Below are 12,338 nucleotides of genomic sequence, written 5' to 3' on the forward strand. Positions count from 1 at the left end.
AATCCTGAGTCAGACTAACCAAAATAGGAATTTTAGTAACTACTGGTATTCAAGTATTGGCGATGAGCAGTTCAAAATTTAACAATTAGGTATGTTCCGCCTGAGAGTATTTTTGAGAATTTCAGGTTTAACCAGAGGAAACTGACTTCACTATTTTATCACACCTTGTACCACAGTGGTGCAAAGTTTTCATTTATTTACCCTTGAAGCCCATGCCAACCGCAGCAAATGCCCAATAACAAGGCTTCCTCCCAGGCTTCCAGCTGTGGCTACAGGAGATGCCTTCTGTCTTTTGCATGTCTTACATGTTGCATCTAATATGATGCGGTGTGGCATATTTGGGGACTCATATTATATGTGAAATTACTTAACCACATGCACACTCAGATCGAAGGAACATGTTTTGAGTGACAAAGCAGTCTTTTTCTATATTAGAAGATTCTTAAAAAACAAAACAAAACAAGAAAACCAACCCTGAAAATGAAAATATAAAACCCCATGAAATATTCATATGAAGTTATTCTGATTTGGGCCGGCATGGCCTTTCTGAAGAGGGCACGCCAGGTAAATTCAGGGTGGTATTTTTCTCAGGGTCTGGAAGCGTGAGAGTTTCTGGGGCAGACTTTTTCCGGGGCCGATCTTTGGGCACAGACAGAAACTCAGGTGCGTCTGAAGACAGAGGTGTGGACGGCGCGCTGGAAGGGGCACTGCGGACTGAAGAAGGCAGCAGGGGAATGCTCGAGATAGAAATCACAGGTGGAAAAACGCCAATTTTCTGGTTGGTGGCTTCCTGAGTGGCTCGTTCAAATTCTCGGACTTCATCCATCGTCATGTCTTCAAGGAAAAGAAAAAGATAGAAAGAAAAACGAGCAGTTATTTAGAAGACATGCAAATGGATTCATCTCTACGCCTGTTTTTAAAGGACCTATGGAACCCTATGAAAAAGGGGCCTCTCCTGATTATAAACCCAAATTATCACTAAAATGTTAAACCCTGAATTTTTCCTTTTTACAGAGGCAAACCTCTGAAATAATATTCCTTTTAGAATACCCATCTCTAAGACTTCCCAAGCACTCTTCAGTGAGTGTTTTATGTATTCTGAATCAGAAAACATCAGGAGTGCCCAGCCGGTGTGGCTCAGTGGTTGAGTGTTGACCTATGAAATAGGAGGTCATGGCTTGATTCCTGGTCAGGGCACATGCCTGGGTTGTGGGCTCCGTCCCCAGTAGGGGGTGTGCAGGAGGCAGCTGATCAATGATTCTCTCTCATCATTGATGTTTCTCTCTCTCTTCCTCCCCCTTCCTCTCTGAAATCAATACATATCCTATATAATAAAAGGCTAATATGCAAATCGACTGAACAGTCACTATGATGTGCACTGACCACCAGGGGGCAGATGCTTAATGCAGGAGCTGCCCCTTGGTGGTGAGTGTGCTTCCACAGGGGGAGCGCCACTCAGCCAGAAGCCTGGTTCATGGCTGGCGAGCAGAGTGGCCGCGGTGGGAGCCTCTCCCGCCTCCGTGACAGCGCTAAGGATGTCTGACAGCTTAGTTGGACATCCCCAGAGGGCTCCAGGACTGCAAGAGGGTGCAGGCCAGGCTGAGGGACCCCTCAAGTGCATGAATTTTGTGCACTGGGCCTCTAGTATATATATAAAAGGAAACATCAGGAGTACAGAATCAGACCAGAGCAGTGAGTGTGTGTGTGTGTTGTGGGTATGACTATTATCAGACCTGGCCATCTTTTCTATAAAGAGAAGGTAACTAAAACAATCAATGGCCCCAAAATTGCATACAGTGTGTGGCAAAGATAGGTTTACAGTTGTGAGTACATGAAACAGAGTTTATTCTTGTATTATTATTTATTCATTTTTGTATTGTTTTCTGTATGAACAACTGTACACCTACATTTGCCCAATCCTGATATATGTGTCACATAATAACACATGAGCAAATCAGAAATATTTTTCATATATATATATATATATATTTAAATGTATTTTTATTGATTTTTTTGCAGAGAGGAAGGGAGAGGGATAGAGAGTTAGAAACATCGATGAGAAACATCGATCAGCTGCCTCCTACACACCTCCCACTGGGGACGTGCCCACAACCAAGGTACATGCCCTTGTCCGGAATCGAACCTGGGACCCTTCAGTCAGCAGGCTGACGCTCTATCCACTGAGCCAAACTGGTTACGGCAGAAATATTTTTCAAAAAACAAAATCCTTAAGCAGATTTCCTGGAAACAATTACTAAATTTTCTGAAAGGGAATGTTTTGTTTACAAAGGAAATAAAAAATTATGGTTGTGTTGATATAAAACTCAGAAGAGAACAAGAAAAATCATACCTATAAACCGACCACTTAAAAAAGACCACTAAGACTATTAAGCTAAGGAAAGAGATTATGTCTTTTTAAAAAGAGGTACTGCAGAATAAAATTGAGATTCTCAGGAAAATGTCACTGAATCGGGGTCTGTTTCTTCTCTAATAAGTGGATATCATGCCGGAGAAATTGGGCTTTGTGAAAGAGCAGCTGAGCACAGTGTCCTACTCCATGCATCCAGCAGAGAGCAGAAGTCACCCAGAGGAGACAGAAGTTTGATTTTACAGTCCCTTCCGGAGTCTCTCAGAAGTTCCCTTTCTTGAAGGCACTGAAACTGCTCAATTGAAAAGGAGACAATTTCCTTATTGTCCTGGTCATGGATGTTAATTTTGCATAATTTCAATCTAATTTGTTTCTACTCGGGTTGATGATTTAAGTTTTATTGGGCACTCATGCAGTTTTTATTTGTGGTGGACAGCAGCCTCTTGATTTCAACTGTTTTTCATTATGCTGGAGAAGAGAGACAATGGAAAAATAATCTCCAATTTGAAGGAATGCCACAGAATACGGGAAATGTCGCCAGCATTCAAAATAACCACACTGTCTAACTTTGGAAGAGATACTAGTAGGCATATCTCTTGGTGACGTCATGGGAACGCCTGTGAGTTGCAGTCAGAGAAGCCCTGCACGGGTTTCGCCTGGGGAGAACCATTCTAGGCACCACCGTCTACGTGGTAAACTGACCTAATACCAGTAATTGCAGTAAAACGGAAAGAAAACCAAGCACAGAGCTGAAGCTGGAAGCTGTAAGAACTCAGAAGGAGACCAGCTTTGTGCTTTGAATCTCTGAGACGTGTGGCGTCTCTCCCAGTCCTCTGGCTTCCTTTGTCTGGTCATCCTGACAGTGAGCAGGTTTCAGAGAGCGGCTGAGGGGGAACTGGTGTCTAACATTCCTAAAAGAAAAGGTAATTGAGAGTGACGAAAATTCAAGGACAGGTTCCTGAAGGAGCATTTCTAACTTTAGAACAGGGAGAGAGGAAGACAGAGGTCCTATCGGAACTGATCTGTGCAGAGAGGATCACCTGGGCTAACTCTGGTGAGAAGGGTTTTCTGCTAATCCAATCACCGCGTGCAAAATGGGGAGGAAGCGGTAGGGCCATTTCAACCTCAAGGGCAGTCACGTGGATCCAACAGCAGCCTTGCAGGGCACATTCCAAAGACATGCTCTAAAAACTCAACTAAAGATTTCCAAAGTGCAACCGAAGGTCTTCACAATTCCAAAACATCCATTTACAATAGCCATCTCTCAATCTCCTACAACTACAGCATCATCAGTTTCTTGAAAATCTAATTAATGTGTTACTCTGGGGCATGTGAGCTCAAGCTGCCACCCAGAGATCCCAGCTCTGGCCAAAGGCACATACCAGCGACTCAGAGGTTCCATTTTCCTTTGTCATCTGTAGCTCCTCTTCATTAGCATGAATACAACTAGAATATGTAAAATGCTGGCAGACACTTTACAGTCAACTCTCAGTTTCCCACGTGCCTGGGAATAACCTGAGGCTCCCTGGGGCTTATCTGACGCCCCAGGCTAGATCTGGCAGAGTCCCCACTCACCACACCGTCACTGCCCTGCCAGGTGCATGAAGGGACCACAGACCCACCTGGACATTCACCTAGCAAAGATGGACCGAATGGGTAAAACAGCTATAAAAGGCCATAGAAAGCATTTCAGAGCAAATGTAAGGAAACCTAAAAGACCAGATGGGTTAGAAGCCTTCCCTTGAATGAGTAACTGTTACCTATGTTTTCAAAAGTTCTGTTTTTCATACGACCCCTGCTTTTACCCCTCTATTTTCTTCTGGTGCAGGCCAGGCCTTCACTAGTCCCACAAAATGTTTCCACTCTCCGTGTTCTTGGCTTTATGACTGGAACACCCTGCACGTCAAGTGGCTTTAAAGATTCAAAATGTCTGCAAGTGAGAGGTTCTTTCCCAACAGCCCCTGTGCGACGACGCTCTGTGGGAGCCTGAGGACTGAGCGCTGGCAGCATTTCACAGATCAGCTGATCTGCACGTTTGGTAAAGGGAGGGGGCAACATGTTTTAAAAATTCTACATACACTTGTTTGGGCCTGGCTCTCTATGTCATCCACAGTGGAGGAATGCTGATTGCAAACTTTTATGTTGGTTTGTTCATGCATATTTTTCTCGTATTCTCGAACATCGTCCATTGTCATATCTGAAAGAAGGTCAAGACGTTGGCAACTTCCGTTATTAAATGCAAACTTTCAATGGGGAGACTTTAGGGGAAAGATGGTAGCTTAGCAGAAGCCAAAGAGAGGTTTAAAAAGCAGGGGATTCACTAACTTTATGGAAAGCAAATCATAAAGTTAGCTAAACCAGCCAGAGGGGCAGTGAGTACAAGGAAGGGAACTCAAAGTAGTCGTAGAAAGGGAAGAGTGGACATTTTTAGGGGTGACTCCTGTAGAGTGAGCTAAGTGGGTGGAGTAGGAGCGCGTGGGCAGTGCCATAGCCTGAGATCTCCTAAAGCAGAGTTAGAAGATCCCTTCAGGGATGTGCTCAGCTGTGTTTGCCTTAAAACTTACCTGCCACAGACCTTTCCAAAGAGGTTCTGTAAATCAGTGCATTCGACAAGAGAAAGGACACTTTCATTGCTATTGTAGGAGACATGACGTAGAAGGCACGGAACGATGTTCATGGGTGTAAGTGAGATTGGGTGCAGTGCTCACACACAGGTGAGCTTCTGCACAGAACGTGTGGTGTCAGAGTGCAGGTCTACACTGACTCCAAGTCTAGCCTAACAGCTTGAAGGTGGCTGGCACTACTTACACCCACACTCGTCTATAAATACAACGGCACATGACATTATGATTTTTGGCCCGCGTCTGCAGGCTTTCAGGATTCAGGATAATGATCTGTTAAAATAGTGGTTCTCAGCGGCGGGGGGGGGGGGGGGGGGCAATTTTGTGACATTCTTGATTGTCACAAAAGGGATGCCACCCTTCCTCCAACAAAGAATTAACTACCTGGTCCAACTGTCAGGGGTGCTGAGGTTGAGAAACACTGTCCTAACCCAACTGATAAAAAACGTAAACACGGAACCTGTCCAGTTTCAGTATCTGAAGTCCAAAAACATAACAACCAGACTCACTTTAAATACTTTTGTTGTTGTATCCCCCACGCTCACCTTGCTCCTTTGGCTATTTTATTACAATTTATCAACACCTGTCCCAGATGGGCATTCTCCTGTTGCTCTCATGGCAGAATTTAACTTCACGCCTCTTTACAATAAAGGTATGCTGAGCAATCGTTAATCGACCACCCACCCTGGTCACTAATTAACTTGGAGGCTTAGAGCTGGTATTCACAGCTGGAATGGTTCCTTACGTGTTTTCTGCAGCATGTGGTTTGCTGTCTTTTTATATCAATCCATGTGTGTCATGTGAGATTCTCTTTATTTCCAAAAGGCAGACTTGTCAGAAGTTTCTGATTGAATTCAGTATTGTCTGAGGCCAGGGTAGAGGGCGGCTCTAAACCCAGACCTGGGCTATGTTATTTAGTGGATGGTCCCCCCCACATCCCCAAACCATCAGTCAAGAACGCTGTCCATAGCAATGTAAGTATCAAGAAAGCTAAGCAGAGTCTGGCCAAGCGGAGAGCATGCTTTTGTTTTAGAAAATTGAGGTAACTGGAAGCAGTAAAGAGATGCTGCTTTGTGATTAGAACAAATGCACCTTAGTTAACAGTAATAACACATCCTGTCAATACAATCACTTTCATTTCAATGGCTCGTTATCAAAATTTCTTAAACACAAATATACCTGGAATGAATACTGAGGCGATTCTAAGCTCTAAGTTTAAAACTTAAAGATATTTCTTCTCTCCCCTTCACAAAGGCTTTTTAGGTTCTCTGTTCTAGTGAGTTCCAACACAAATCATTCTTTATCTTTAATTAGCTCAATGTTAAGAGAGGGGCTTACACTGTGTGACTATGTGCTTTCAAAGATATATCAATTTAATGGATGTGATGCAGAATTTAATAACAAAGATACTCTCATTACTGCCTTGTTCATAATAGTAAAAAATTGAAAACAACCCAGGGGGCCGACAATACTATGCAAACACAAGTAATGTAGAAGGATATTTAACAGCACAGAGAAATGTCCTGGGTATATTGTTAAATAAGAAACAGGAGGTAAAAACTTAGCCATATTCTGTGAAATCTTTTTTTGCCAGAAAAGCATTATATACATTTTAAAAAGACAAAGTATACATTTCAAAGTGTAAGCCGTGATTGTTTCAAGGTGTTAGAATCACAGCTAATGATCATTTTCTTCTTTTTGCTTATTTATATTCTCCACATTTTTTACCTCAAATATGCAGTATTTGTGTGAGAATGAAAAAAAGAACACCATTTAACAATCTATTATTTGTGGTCATTAGAAGAGGGTTACAATCAATCTGGAATTGGTAAGGAGATACACTTTTCTAAAATGGTGCCCTTTCTAGAAACAGGACATCCCCCTCCCCTTTTTTAAGATTAAGAGCTAAGAAACAGCCCTAACCGGTTTGGCTCAGTGGATAGAGCGTCAGCCTGTGGACTCAAGGGTCCCAGGTTCGATTCTGGCCAAGGGCATGTACCTTGGTTATGGGTGCGTCCCCAGTAGCGGGTGTGCAGGAGGCAGCTGATTGATGTTTCTCTCTCATTAATGTTTCTGACTCTCTATTCCTCTCCCTTCCTCTCTGTAAAAAAATCAATAAAAAAAATATATAAAAAAGTTAAGAAACAAAATTTCAGGAAGTTTTGTCTAAAAGAAAAGCAACAACAACACACCTCCCAATCAGACCACATAAGGGTGAACATTTCTCGCCCCGGACGGTGTGGCTGTTAGCTGAGTGTTGTACTGTGCACAGGTTGTGGTCTGATTCTCGGTCAGGTCACATGACCAGGTTGCGGGCTCCATCCCCAGGCAGGGGTGTGCAAGGGGCAGCCATCGATGTTTCACTGTCACATGGATGTTTCTTTCTCTCCCTTTCCCTCTCCCTCCCTCTCTAAAAATCAATTTAAAAATATTTTTTTTTTAAAAAAGAGTGTGAACATTTCTAACGAAGTGATTCTCCAAAAGATGATGATAATTTGGTCCCTGCTGATGCGAAAAGTGAAATATGTTTGCCTGAATCCTGAACTACTCCCACATACTATACATGCTTATGGAAATGGAGTAAACATTTTCCGTATTCTTAGCAATTTATGGAAAGCTTACTCAAGTGAAAACTGTACGTTCCTGTTCAAATGATCTGGTAAAATGTATTATGTCTTGCTTCTGCAAAGTATATTACCTTGCAATCTATATGTGAATCAATTTTCTAGTAAATTCAATTATAGGTGCCCAAGGGTAGATTATCCTTCCAGAGCTGCTTCATCTTCATTACTGATTGATTTTTAATCATCAGTGACGTCTAACCGTTTAGGTTCGGATCTCTTTGTTTCCAGCAAGCAAGCAAACGCTTATGTGTGTCAGGACAACTCTTAATTAAAAGAAGCCTATGTCCATTATTTTGCAAGTAAACTGAAAAATAATCACCCCTTAATTTATAACTTCAGAAGGTCATAATTTACTTCTCTTAAATAAGGTTTCTTAAATAATAGTCCAATTTAGAAGAATATTGGAAGTAGCACAGTATTTCTTCCAAGAAAGGTCTGTCCAATATCTTTGACCCTCGGCTGTCAGAGGTTGATGGGCAGAAGCGGCACTTGGGAAGTGGTTCTGGGGTATAAATGCCCCTCATGCATTTCGGTGGAGCAAGATTTCCTTTCTCTGTCCTCTTTCGAGGCCATTTCTTTCCTTCTCTTCCTCACCCTCCTTTAGGGGAGGGCAGAGCAGGTAGCCCGGGTGAAACCTCCTCCTCTACCATCAGCCCAGCTTCCAGAGAGAAGTACAGGGCCCGGGGGATTTGTTAATTGGGGAATCTTCTTTGATTTCCTAAACCATGAACTGAAGGCTCTCATTAAAGAGCAAAATCTACCTCAACTTTATGAATCTAGGCCCACTTCACCCATTTCCTACTTAAAACAAAAACAGGTTCTAATGACTATTTAATGAATCACTCAAGTAATGCATGAATTACGTTTCATGGAAATAATTCCGGTAGTATTGGATTATGTAGAGAAAAGAGCTTAACTCCTTTTAACCTCCCCCACAAAGACTATTCCTTCTGGAAATACCCACTGTTAAGAGTTTGAGGCACAGATTGCCAGATTTAAAAAAAAAAATAAATTTACATGTATGTTACTACACACACCTGCACACTCTCATTTATTTTTACACGTATGGAATGATACCATCCTAAACTATACTATACATATTGCTCTGGCTTGCTTTTTCCAATAATGGGAAATGTACATATTTCCATACCAGTACATAAGAACTACCTTATTCTTTTTAACTGTTACACATAATATTCATAGTATGGGTGTATCATAATTTACTTGACCATATTCCTGTTAATGGACCGAGTCTAATTTTTAGCTTTTATAAACAACATGACACTGAATAGCTTTGTACCTATATTCATGAGCACATGTATAGTATTCCTTAAGAATAAATTTCTAGAAGTGGAATTGCTGGGTCACAGGCTATTTGTACTTATCATTTTCATAAAAACTGTTAATTTGTTCTCCCACCTATCCAAAACTAAATATTGTCACTCTCTTAAATTTCTGCTATCAGATGGGCAAATGTCATATCTTCCTGTTGTTTTCATTAATTTTTTTTTTTATCAGTATTGAGGTTATTGGCCTTTGCCTTTCTTTCTTTCTTTTTTTAAAAATATATTTTATTGATTTTTCACAGAGAGGAAGGGAGAGGGACAGAGAGTCAGAAACATCGATGAAAGAGAAACATCGACCAGCCGCCTCCTGCATACCCCTCACTGGGGATGTGCCCGCAACCAAGGTACAGGCCCTTGACCGGAATCGAACCTGGGACCCTTGAGTCCATAGGCCGACGCTCTATCCACTGAGCCAGACGGGTCAGGGCAGCCTTTGCCTTTCTTTTTCTACTGTTTACCTGCTTGTGTACTTTACCTTTTTTTTTTTTTTATTGATTAAGGTATTACAAATGTGCCTTTATCCCCCCCATTGTCCCTACTTTACCTTTTTTCTACTGAGTTGTTGGATTTTTGACTTATAGGACCACTTTTTATATTAATTAATCCTCTGTTAGCTACATATATTGCAAGTTATCTTCTCTTAGTCTTTCAACTGTGTTTATGGTGGACATTTTCTTCCAATCTTTTTAGTTTTAGAGAAGGCAGGCTGGCCCTAGCTGGTTCGGCTCAGTGGACAGAGCACCGGCCTGTGGACTGAAGATCAAGGGCACATGCTCGGGTTGCTGGCTCGATCCCCACTAGGGGGAGTGCAGGAAGCTGGTGATCAATGATTTTCTCTCATCATTGATGTTTCTCTCTCTCTCCCTCTCCCTTCCCCTCTGAAAACAAAAAAAACAAACAAACAAAAACAAAAGAAGGTACACTGATTTTACAGGAAGTAGAGGCAAGATCATATATCTGGAAAGCCTTTAGGATAGAAGTCAGTTGAACATACAGAGAAACTACAAATACCAAGGAACAAAATGTCTGCAAGCCTGAATTTTCCTACCTTGCACTGCACAGTTGCAGCAATTAAAAAATTTTTAAAAAAATATATTTTTATTGATTTCAGAGAGGAAGGGGGAGAGAGAGAGAGAGAGAAATATCAATGATGAGAGGGAATCATTGATGGGCTGCACCGAGCCCACAACCTGGGCATATGCCCTTGACTGGAATCAAACCTGGGACCCTTCAGTTCGCAGGCTGACACTCTATCCACTGAGCCAAATCTGAGCAACTAAAAATTTTTAAAAAGGCTCTACCAACTCTAATTCAATAACCTGTCCAATGGCGCATTATGCTATATTTCCTTCTATAAACATTTTCTCTCCACTTCCAGGCTCCTCAGCCTAAACAGAACTCATTTTTTCTTGCTTGAAGTCAAAATGGAACTCTTGAACAAGTGGCTGAGTTGGGTGTGGGGCTGAGCATGGGGGAGGCTCCAGCAATCCTGAATTAGATGTGATATCCCTTTGGCTCCACCACAATGAAGGCTATCCTTTGGGAAGTGCCTTATTTAAACCTTTAAAAATGATTATAAGATGAACAATGCTTATTGTAAGTAGGTTAGGGTGGCTACACCTTTTGTGCAGTGAAAGTAGCCAATCCTTAAAGCTTGGTGCATACCCTTTCCATGTACTAATTCAGACCACTAAGATCCCGGGTTGTAATCTACAGCTGTCATTTTTTTCCTATAGTTCTTAATTTGAGGAAGTAGGGGGCGGGGTCACAGATCCCTTTAAAAAGCTGATGGAAAGTTATGGGTTCTCTCCCCAGAGAAATGAACATAAATACTGCCTACTAGGAAGAGCCAGGGCACACAAGGTCATGTGAGGCCATTGGAAAATGCTGGCCTGGTGAACTCAACCAGCTCATGCTAATCTCTAAGCACGCCTTTCTCCACTTTGAGCTTGCTTCACTCAGTGGTAGGCCTGCTCTAGGGACTCCGGGATGATTCCTGTCATTGTCATGAGGTGGTTTCATCTGTACCAGTTAGAACTACCCCTCCGCCTCCATATTTTTTTTGAATGGTGAGGATTTATAAGACGTTCATGAGGTTCCACTCAATAATAGCCTTCCCCTGGCAATCCTGTGTTCCTTTCTCAAAATACGGTCAGTCTGTGAAGCAAAACCATGCTCTTATGAAGCTGGGCTGCCTATTTTTATCCACCCCATTTTCTGAAATGCCTTGTTGCTACTTCTTTGATTAGTGTTCTAGTCACACAGGAGACACTCAAGGCTGATGGATAAAGACCAATCAAGCCTTTGAAAGACAAACGCAACTCCTTCAATAGTGGAAACGGTTACACTTTACTATGAACATGAGCAGAATAACATCTGTTTAGGAAATTAGTTATGCGACAGCAAAATGCTGAGACTTGGAAAAGATACAAAATTAAAATCCTTGAGCAAGAAAAGATCACCATCAGCTACAATGTCCTTCTTTTTTTTTTAACTCTTAATTAAGCACTGGAGATGGTGAGTCTAGGGAGAAAGACATACAGGGCTGCCATTGCATAAGCGTGTACAGCTTGTGTGCAATAGGAACACTCAGCCCAGGGGGTGAATGGGGCTAAAATTTAGCCCCAAGATGATAGCACCTGCTGAATCTGCCTAAAGGGGCGCCCTTTTCTAATTCTCACAAGGCACCAGAATTAGGCAGTTGGTCCTGAAGAGGCTACCATTCTTTAGTTTAACCTGTTTGTACTGAGTCAAACTGTTCTTCCTTGCGATCTAACCTGGTTTGCAGTTCATGCTATACGCCAGGTGTTCATAAACTTTATTGAGCATCAGACTCATCTGGAGGGTTTATTAACACGGATTGCTGGCCTATACCCCAGTGCACCTGATTCTGTAGGTGTAGGGCAGGGCCTGAGAATCTGAATTTCCAACAAGTAACCAGGGGATGCTGATGTAATTGGTCCAGGGACTTCACTTTGAGAACCAGGCTATGAGCTACAGGCCAGAGTTGTTTTTTGTATGTTTGTTTTTACTTTGGACCTTGTCCATGTTTACTAATGACAGCCTCCCTGACTCTGTACAGGCCAAAGAAAAATAAGCAACTTCAGGTACCCAAAACTGAAGGGCTCTCCTGGTAGACGTGTGGCTTCGGTGCCAGGGACACGCCCATTTACCTGAAAGGCCCACAGTCCCCAGCACTGCTGTGAATAAGAGGCTCAAAAGACACTCTGTGGGCAGGGCCGCTTCCACCCATTTGACTTGAGTGTCTGCGTCTGTGTAATGAAGGAGCCACTGTTTTGCTGGCGAGCAGCTCAGACGGGGGACGATGCCAGCAGTCACTTACACGAAATGGATGGGGTGGTTCACAGACCCCTTGCTG

General features: G+C 42.4%; 1 protein-coding gene across 1 annotated transcript in view; it reads right to left on the bottom strand.

Moving 5' to 3' along the window:
• Positions 1-744: 744 nt before the first annotated feature.
• The window catches only part of PITPNC1 (phosphatidylinositol transfer protein cytoplasmic 1), a 208,855-nt gene continuing 197,261 nt past the window's right edge, over positions 745-12,338 (bottom strand). Inside the window, exons 9-10 of the mRNA XM_070392896.1 lie at positions 4,447-4,565; positions 745-834 (exon numbers count right to left, since the gene is read on the bottom strand). Of these exons, the coding sequence (XP_070248997.1) occupies positions 829-834; positions 4,447-4,565 (125 nt within the window). The 3' untranslated portion in view covers positions 745-828. The remainder of the gene's footprint in view (positions 835-4,446; positions 4,566-12,338) is intronic.

Source organism: Myotis yumanensis, unplaced genomic scaffold (genome assembly GCF_028538775.1).
Source record: "Myotis yumanensis isolate MYYU_CA2020_CCGP unplaced genomic scaffold, mMyoYum1.0.hap1 SCAF_16, whole genome shotgun sequence".
NCBI lineage: Eukaryota > Metazoa > Chordata > Mammalia > Chiroptera > Vespertilionidae > Myotis > Myotis yumanensis.